This window comes from Nerophis ophidion, linkage group LG14 (genome assembly GCF_033978795.1).
Source record: "Nerophis ophidion isolate RoL-2023_Sa linkage group LG14, RoL_Noph_v1.0, whole genome shotgun sequence".
NCBI lineage: Eukaryota > Metazoa > Chordata > Actinopteri > Syngnathiformes > Syngnathidae > Nerophis > Nerophis ophidion.
This window is the reverse complement of record NC_084624.1, coordinates 16,888,115-16,898,473: the sequence shown is the minus strand read 5'-3', so window position 1 is coordinate 16,898,473 and position 10,359 is coordinate 16,888,115. Positions and strand designations below refer to the sequence as shown.

Sequence of the window (10,359 nt, the reverse complement as noted above, 5' to 3'; positions counted from 1 at the left end):
ATATGTGTAATATGTGTATATATGTATGTGTATATATATATGTATATTTATATTTGTATATATATATTTATGTATGTATATATATATAAGTGTGTGTGTGTGTATATATATATACATATATATGTATGTATATATATATATATATATATATATATATATATATATAAATATATATGTGTCTATAAATGTATATATATATGTGTGTGTGTGTTTATATATTTATATATGCGTGTGTATATATGTATATATGTATGTGTATATATGTACATTTATATTTGTATATATATATATATATATGTATGTGTATATATATATATGTATGTATATATATATGTATATATATAAATTGTGTGTTTCCTCTTTGCTGGGTTGCCAGTAGCTCAGTCTGTAAGGACTTACTGCAGTAGCTCTCAAACTTTTGTCACCAAGTACCACCTCAGGAAAAACGTGTCTCTCCAAGCACCACCATAATAACCAACATTAAAATACAGATGCGTAGTACTGTAGTGTAGGCCTATTTATTCATTAAAAATAATGCAGAGTTTTTATTTAACAAGTATATTTAATATTTTTTGCCACTGTAACATTACACACAGTTTGGACAGTTATATTGTGTTTGAATATAGGAAAATAAAACGTATTTGTGACGTTTGGGTGGCATCGTGGCGTGTGTTTGCATTCTCGTGGTGCAGCAGAGATGGAACACAGCGTTAAGGTAGGAATGATGATTTATTCCTAACTACAAAAACAAACTAATAACATAAATACTGGCACTAAAGACAAAACAAACAGAACTAGCGTGGAAGCTAGAATGAACTGAAAGCGCTAGTATGTAAACTAGGGACAAGCAAACAAACAAAATAGCATGGAAGCTAATAGGGTGAAAAAAAATAGTTACCACAATGCGAGAAGAGCGATTTCACTTGTTGCGTGTAGCAAACTGTAGTCCGAGGCCGAATGTAAAACAAGGGCGGTCTTAAATAAGGAGATAACTAATCAAGTCAGGTGTGTGACGACAAACCAGAATCAGGTGACACTGAATTAGTTACCCTGACAACAGAAAACCAAACAGAAAGTGCCACCGGGAACCAAAGACGTCGAATACAACACAGCATGATAATAAAATAGAAACAAAACCAGAATATGACATGGTCCAAGATGTGGACCATGACAGTATTTTAATCAAGGAATTATTTGGTGTCCCAGGATCTGGAGCCCGCGTACCACTAGTGGCACACGTGTGACTTACTGGACTGAAACCAGAGGTTGATAGTTCACAAGGAATGGTTTCCTTTCACATTTGAATTGATACAGGCTCTTAATCTGTGTCAATTTTCGGTATCTTTTGTGTTCTTTTTTTATGTACAAACCCCGTTTCCATATGAGTTGGGAAATTGTGTTGGATGTAAATATAAACGGAATACAATGATTTGCAAATCCTTTTCAACCCATATTCAGTTGAATATGCTACAAAGACAACATATTTGATGTTCAAACTGATAAACATTTTTTTGTTTTGCAAATAATCATTGACTTTAGAATTTGATGCCAGCAACACGTGACAAAGAAGTTGGGAAAGGTGGCAATAAATACTGATAAAGTTGAGATATGCTCATCAGACACTTATTTGGAACATCCCACAGGTGTGCAGGCTAATTGGGAACAGGTGGGTGCCATGATTGGGTATAAAAGCAGCTTCCATGAAATGCTAAGTAATTCACAAACACGGATGGGGTGAGTGTCACCAATTTGTAAGCAAATTGTCGAACAGTTTTAGAACAACATTTCTCAACGAGCTATTGCAAGGAATTTCGGGATTTTACCATTTACGATCAGTAAAATCATCAAAAGGTTCAGAGAATCTGGAGAAATCACTGCACGTAAGCGATGATATTACGGACCGTTGATACTTCAGGCGGTACTGCATCAAAAACAGACATAAGTGTGTAAAGGATATCACCACATGGGCTCAGGAACACTTCATAAAACCACTGTCAGTAACTACAGTTGGTAGCTACATATGTAAGTGCAAGTTAAAACTCTACGATGCAATGCGAAAGCCATTTATCAACAACACCAAGGAACGCCGCCGGCTTCTCTGGGCCGGAGCTCATCTAAAATGGACTGAAGCAAAGGGGTAAAGTGTTCTGTTGTCTGACGAGTCCACATTTCAAATTATATTTGGAAACTGTGGACGTGGTGTCCTCCGGAAGAAAGAGGAAAATAACCATCCGGATTGTTATAGGCACAAAGTTCAAAAGCCAGCATCTGTGATGGTATGGGGGTGTATTAGTGCCCAAGGCATGGGTAACTTACACATCTGTGAAGGTACCATTAATGCAGAATGGTCCATACAGGTTTTGGAGCAACATATGTTGTCATCCAAGCAACGTTATCATGGACGCCCCTGCTTATTTCAGCAAAACAATGCCAAGCCACCTGTTACAACAGCGTGGCTTTATAGTAAAAGAGTGCGGGTACTTTCCTGGCCCGCCTGCAGTCCAGACATGTCTCCCATGGAAAATATGTGGCGCATTATGAAGCGTAAAATACGACCGCGGAGACCCCAGACTGTTGAACGACTAAAGCTCTACATAAAACAAGAATGGGAAATAATTCCACTTTCAAAGCTTCAACAATTAGTTTCCTCAGTTCCCAAACGTTTATTGAGTGTTGTGGTGAACATGCCCTCTTCCAACTACTTTGGCACGTGTTGCAGCCATGAAATTCTAAGTTAATTATTATTTGCAAAAAAAAAAAAAAGTTTGAGTTTGAACATCAAATATCTTGTCTTTGTAGTGCATTCAATTTAATATGGGTTGAAAAGGATTTGCAAATTATTCCATTCCGTTTATATTTACATCTAACACAATTTCCCAACTCATATGGAAACAGGGTTTGCAACATTTAATAATGATCCGATAACAACTGCTGTTCATAATTAGTTTGCAAGTATGCATTTGTTTCAGGTTGTTCTTGTTGTTTTGCCTTAGTCAGAAGTGGTTTGCCCAAGGTGACACATTCAGCACCCATTCTTAAGGTTCAGGTTCTTTCGTAGACAAAAGAACAATTATAAAACTTATTTTGGAGACATGAGGTATCGGGTAAAACCAGTGTGACTCATTCATTTTGTTTTGTTTTTTCCTTGGAGGTTTCTGTGATTGACAGCTCCAGCCCTTTTGCAAGCGCCTATAACCTTGACAACATAGTTGGGCGCTACCAAGAAAGGAACTGTAAGTGTTTGCTTGACATTACTGATGTTTAATGCTGAACATGAATGTTGGACCTGCACTTTCCAAACACTGATTTAGGAAATAAAGTCTCTGTTCTCAAGTTGTCACGCTCTAACGAGCAGAAACAGCCAAAGGGTATTTCTCAAAAGCCAACAATTGCCTGGCAGCCAACTAACTTTGCTTAACTGATTAAACATTAATCATAAGCATAGATGTTGTCTATTGTTAACACTGGGAAATATTTATTCTGTTTTTCTCCATTTGTTTCTTACAAAGTGACCACCCTACTTTCCTGTCCAATGCCAGTGTGGACGACAGGACGTGCTGCAGAGTCTCCTTTCCAACTTCATGTACAAATCCGCTACCCGTTGGAGGTTATTAGATATCCTTTCAAGAATGTTTTCATTTTTCCCTGATCCTTAAAAAAAGAAATTTTGTCAGAGACATGCATAGTTTCCTCAATGTGTATTTCAAACTTTACATTTAATGTTTCACTTTTACAGGTGGTCCTGTTACTACTTTGGTAGTGTAAGACCAGTTGACGCATCATAATTGAGACCACGACACTGCTTGGTTATCACTGATAAGCAAGCAGTGTAGTGGTCTTATGTGACATGTTTGAAGATAGTATCTTTATCTCAGCATGTCGCATTTCACCTTTTTTGACGCACTGCCACCGGAAGTCTGCACTCAAGAAAAAGTTCCCAAAAAAAGAACAGAAATGAGTGAATGTAGTGACATGCAACAACAGAACTACAAAAACAGCAAAGTTGGCATATTCTGTAAATCGTAAATACAAACAGAATGCAATGATTAGCAAATCATTTTCAACTTATATTCAATTAAATACACTACAAAAACAAGATACTTTAAGTTTAAATTTGTAAACTTTTTTTTGCAAATATTAGCTCATTTGGAATTTGATGCATGCAACATGTTTCACAAAAGCTTGCACATGTGGCAAAAAAGACTGAGAAAGTTGAGGAATGATCATAAAACAATTACCGTATTTTTCGGACTATAAGTCGATGTTTTTTTTCCACAGTTTGGCTGTGGGTGTGACGTATACTCTGGAGCGACTTATGTGTGAAATTATTAACACATTACCGTAAAATATCAAATAATATTATTTATCTCATTCGCGAAGAAAATGTCCGCAATCGTCACACATACGTCAGCAATCGTCACTCAAACGCCAACCAATAAGAATCCGGCGGGGGCGGGTCATGGCAGAAGTGCATTGTGGGTCATGATATGCTAACTGCTACATGCTATAGGCTAGTGCCGGAGCTATTAAAATGGATCACATCAACATTGGCGGTAACTTATAAAAACTGAGAAGGACTGAACTAAAATGGCACCGAAATGGAAATCATATACTGCAGATTACAAGCTGGACGTAGTGAAATATGCAGCAGAAAGAAAGGGCGCTAGCGGTGCGCATATCAGAGGCGACACCGAGGAAAATTTCATCGGATTTAGCGATCGGGAGTGACAGATTGTTTGGTAAATGTATAGCATGATCTATATGTTATAGTTATTTGAATGACTCTTCCCATAATATATTACGTTAACATACCAGGCACCTTCTCAGTTGGTTATCTGTGCGTCATATAACGTACACTTATTCAGCCTGTTGTTCAATATTCTTTATTTATTTTAAATTGCCTTTCTTGGTGTTAGGTTTTATCAAATAAATTTCCCCAAAAAATGCGACATATACTCCAGTGCGACGTATATATATATATTTTTTTCCTTCCTTACCGTGCATTTTCAGCCGCTGCGACGTATACTCCGGAGCGACTTAAAGTCCGAAAAATACGGTATTTGGAACATCCCACATATGAACAGGCTAATTGGGAACAGGTGGGTGCCACGATTGGGTATAAAAGCAGCTTCCATGAAATGCTCAGTCATTCACAAACAAGTATGGGCGAGGGTCACCACTTTGTGAACAAATGCGTGAGCAAATTGTTGAACAGTTTAAGAACAACATTTCTCAACGAACTATTGCAAGGAATTTAGGGATTTCACCATTTACATTTAATAATATCAAAAGGCACGTACGCGTAATAAACATTGAATGCCCGCGACTTTCAATCCTTCAGGCGGTACTGCATCCAAAACCAACATCAGTGTGTAAAGGATATCACCACATTGGCTCAGGACCACTTCAGAAAACCACTGTCAGTAACTCCAGCTTGTCGCTACATCTGTAAGTGCAAGTTAAAACTCTACTATGCAAAGCCAAAGCCATTTATCAACAACACCCAGGAACGCCGCCGGCTTTGCTGGGCCCGAGCTCATCTAAGATGGACTGATGCAAAGTGGAAAAGTCTGCTGTGGTCTGACAAGTCCACATTTCAAATTGTTATTGGTAACTGTGGACGTCGTGTCTTACGGTCCAAAGAGGAACAGGTTATAGGTGCAAAGTTCAAAAGCCAGCATCTGTGATGGTATGGGGATGTATCAGTGCCCAAGGCATGGGTAACTTACACATCTGTGGATTTCACCATCTACGGTCCGTAGTATCATCCAAGCTCAGGTCCCGAGCCCATCTAAGATGGACTGATGCAAAGTGGAAAAGTGTTCTGTGGTCTGACGAGTCCACATTTCAAATTGTTTTTGGAAATATTCGACATCGTGTCATCCGGACCAAAGGGGAAGCGAACCATCCAGACTGTTATCGACGCAAAGTTCAAAAGCCAGCATCTGTGATGGTATGGGGGTGTATTAGTGTCCAAGGCATGGGTAACTTACACATCTGTGAAGGCACCATTAAAACTGAAAGGTACATACAGGTTTTGGAGCAACATATGTTGCCATCCAAGCAACATATTTTTAATGGACGCCCCTGCTTATTTTAGCAAGACGACACCAAGCCACATTGTGCACGCGTTACAACAGCGTGGCTTCGTAGTAAAAGAGTGCAGGCACTAGACTGGCCTGCCTGTAGTCCAGACCTGTCTTTGAAAATGTGTGGCTAATTATGAAGCCTAAAATACCACAACGGAGACCCCGGACTGTTGAACAACTTAAGCTGTACATCAAGCAAGAATGGGAAAGAATTCCATCTGAAAAGCTTCAAAAATTGGTCTCCTCAGTTCCAAAATGTTTACTGAGTTGTTAAAAGGAAAGGCCATGTAACACAGTGATAAAAATGCCCCTGTGCCAACTTGTTTGCAATGTGTTGCTGCCATTGAATTCTAAGTTAATGATTAGTTGCACAAAAAAAAATAAGTTTCTCATTTCGACCATTAAATATCTTGTCTTTGCATTTTATTCAATTGAATATAAATTGAAAATGATTTGCAAATCAGCGTATTTACAATTTTCATAACATGCCAACTTCACTGGTTTTGAGTTTTGTACTTGTGGTTGACGTTGTACTGTATCATTAATTTACGGCAGTGTGTTGTGACCACCAAACATGGTAGCACGAGGACCACCTGTAAATGTGACTCAACACTTTATTATTTTTTTCTCCTTGACTCTCCCTGCACCTATCGTCCCGGCTTTTGGGAAACAATCAAGTTTGCTTGGGTCCAATACGTCAGCGTTCTGCTCATCTTTCTCTGGCTTTTTGAACGCATCCAGAGGTTTGTTTTCCAGAGCCAGGTGTTGACCACTGTCCCAGTATCGTATGGAAAACCCCACCAGCACTGACAATGTGTGAGACTGCACCAACTTTATATTTTTATATATTCCAAAGGTTTTATCATTTCTGTTCTAAAGAATAGTTGCTGTATAATCACACGGTACAACGTTAGTTACTAGCAAGTTTCAAAAACGACTAAGTCCCGAGATGTAAATATATTTTTAAAGTGTAGAGTTTTTATTTGGCCTTCAGGACTTGAATGTTTGTATTTTCCTGCTAGTCTGTTTTGCATTAGGCAGGGCGGGTTTGATGTAGGAAATGACATAAGCTGGCTTTTGCATTTTTGGACTTGTTCCACCGAATAAGTCAACCAGTTCCACATGGGCAAAATAGTCTGGAAGTAACAACATCCCCGTGGAATTCACCTTTTAAAAGAACCAGAGCCCAGCACCGCAGGCTGCATGGTTGTGTTCGTGGTGTTAAATCTCCACGCCCAAATTCATGCCGAGGTGTGACAAAAGTGGCATTGTTTGACAGCTAACATTTAGCTCTTTCAACGCTACAAGTATCAAGTAGGTACAGTGCTACCTTCGTTTTTGTACACTACGCTTTTCTTGAGCTTTCAATCAATTGCTCAAAAAGTTTGCATTTCTCGTAAAGCGTCTTCAGTAACAAGTCTTCAATAAAGATAAAAGTGATGTTAAATTTTCATTTATACATTTCATTCGTTATATGTAGTGGGCAGCACGGTGGTAGAGAGGTTAGTGAATCTGCCTCACAATACGAAGGTCCTGGGTTTGATCCTGGGCTCGGGATCTTTCTGTGTGGAGTTTGCATGTTCTCCCCGTGTGTGTGGGTTCCCACCTCAAAAGACACGCACCTGGGGATAGGTTGATTGGCAACACTAAATTGGCCCTAGTGTGTTAATGTTGTCTATCTGTGTTGGCCCTTTGATGAGGTGGCGACTTGTCCTGGTGTACCCCGCCTTCCGCCCGATTGTAGCTGAGATAGACTCCAGCGATCCCAAAGGGAATAAGCGGTACAAGTAGGCCACCTACTCAGTGGCCTAGTGGTTAGAGTGTCCGCCCTGAGATCGGTAGGGAACCACTACCTCCCTGCTTGGCACTCAGCATTAAGGGTTGGAATTGGGGGTTAATTCACCAAAAATGATTCCCACTGCTCCCCTCACCTCCCAGGGGTTGATCAAGGGTGATGGGTTAAATTGCAGGGAGTAATTTCGCCACATATAGTATGTGTGTGCCAATCATTGGTACTTTAACTTTATTTATATGTAGTTTACATTGTTTTCTGCATGTAAAACCCCTACATCCAATTTCGAACGCATAGTCCCCCAAGGGCGGTGGTCTCTAACTCAATTTGCCTGGAGGCCACTGGAAGCAGAAACTGGGTGAGGCTGGGCCGCAAGAAAGGATTTCTTAAAAAATTCTAAAATGCACTCTTTAATGAATTCACCTTCTTTGAATGGCTTTCCTGCCCTAGCAACATACTTTACAACCCTTCCGATTTTTCCGGGAGACTCCCGAAATTTCAGTGCACCTCCCGGAGCAACCATTCTCCCGAATTTGTCCCGATTTTCACCCAGCCCTCAATATCAAGGTCGTGCCGTCCTCTACAGCATGTCACCGCATCCGCCTTTTCATCATACAAACAGCATGCCGGGTCACACACACATGTAGTATGAAGCTTCGGCAGACACAGGTGAGTGACTGCAAGACATACTTGATCAACAGCCACACAGGTCACACTGAGGCTGGTCGTATAAACAACTTTAACACTGTTACAAATATGCGCCACACCAAACAAGAATGACAAACACATTTCGGGAGAACATCCGCACCATAAAGCAACATAAACACAACAAAACAAATACCCCGAACCCATTGCAGCACTATCTCCTCCGGGCTACAATATACACCACCTCAACCGATGCATGGGGTGGGGTTTGGTGGTAGAGGGGGTGTATATTATAGCCGGAACAGTTAGTGCTGAAAGGGATTCTGAGTATTTGTTCTGTTGTGTTTATGTTGTGTTACAGTGCAGATGTTCTCCCAAAATGTGTTTGTCATTCTTATTTGGTGTGGGTTCACAGTGTGGCGCATATTTGAAACAGTGTTAAAGTTGTTTATACGGCCACCCCCAGTGTGACCTGTGTGGCTGTTGACCAAGTATGTCTTGCAGTCGCTTTCGTGTGTGATCTAAAACCACATAGTGCTGACCTGGCACGTTTGTACAGGTTGTGGAGGGCGCGTAGGACAGTGCCATTACGGCACACCTTAAAGGCCTACTGAAACCCACTACTACCCACCATGCAGTCTGATATATATCAATGATGAAATATTAACATTGCAACACATGCCAATACGGCCTTTTTAGTTTACTAAATTGCAATTTTAAATTTCCCGCGGAGTTTCCTGTTGAAAACGTCGCGGAATGATGACGCGTGTTTGTGACGTTATTGGTTGGAGGGGACATTTTAGCCCAGCACCACTTGCGGCTAAAAGTCGTCTCTTTTCATCGCAGAATTACACAGCATTCTGGACTTCCGTGTTGCTGAACCTTTTGCAATATGTCCAATTAATAATGGAGAAGTCTAAGTAGAAAGGTAGAGGTGGGAAGCTTTTAGCCTTTAGCCACACAAACACATGGTGTTTCCTTGTTTAAAATTCCCGGAGGTGAAGCTTTACTATGGATCAGAGCGGTCAAGCGAACATGAATCCCGACTACATGTCGACCGGCAGTTTTCGGTGAGAAAATAATGGAAATAAGTCGCCTCAACGGAGCTTCTGTCGTGCTGCAGCTTCGTGAGAGACTGGCGTCAACACACCCGTGGACACACCCCTCGGACTATCTGGTACTAAAACACTAGCAACACAATAGAGAGATAAGGGATTTCCTAGAATGATCGTTGTAAATGTGTCTAAGAACATCGGAATCGCTCCCAATGCAATTGCCTTTTTTCTTTTTTTTTTTCAGGTCCGTCACTCTAAATTTCCTCATCCACAAATCTTTCATCTTCGCTCAAATTAATGGGGAAATTGTCGCTTTCTCGGTCCGAATAGCTCTTGCTGCTGGAGGCTCACACTATAAACAATGTGAGGATGTGAGGGAGCCCTACAACCAGTGACGTCACGCGCACATCGTCTGCTACTTCCGGTACAGGCAAGGCTTTTTTATTAGCGACCAAAAGTTGCGAACTTTACTAAATCCTTTCAGCAAAAATATGGCAATATCGCGAAATGATCAAGTATGACACATAGAATGGACCTGCTATCCCCGTTAAAATAAGAAAATCTCATTTCAGTAGGCCTTTAAACATTTTGTTTGGGTGAAAAGCTCGTGTAAATGATTACCCTGAAATTCGAAGGTCTCCAGGAAACATCCGGTGGGTCGGAAAGTGTGACGCTGTCAAGCCCCATTCATATAGAATTTGCGGGCCGCGTTAACATTAAATTTTCATAACAAGGTGCGGGCCACAAAATAACCTCTTGGTGCCAAAGAACCTGGGTT

At 40.5% G+C, this 10,359-nt stretch overlaps 1 protein-coding gene across 1 annotated transcript in view; it reads left to right on the top strand.

The window, feature by feature from the left end:
* The window catches only part of tmem231 (transmembrane protein 231), a 47,137-nt gene extending 39,601 nt beyond the window's left edge, over positions 1-7,536 (top strand). The window contains exons 5-7 of the mRNA XM_061919988.1: positions 3,152-3,233; positions 3,510-3,615; positions 6,737-7,536. Coding sequence (XP_061775972.1) covers positions 3,152-3,233; positions 3,510-3,615; positions 6,737-6,899 — 351 coding nt within the window. The 3' untranslated portion in view covers positions 6,900-7,536. The remainder of the gene's footprint in view (positions 1-3,151; positions 3,234-3,509; positions 3,616-6,736) is intronic.
* Positions 7,537-10,359: the final 2,823 nt, after the last annotated feature.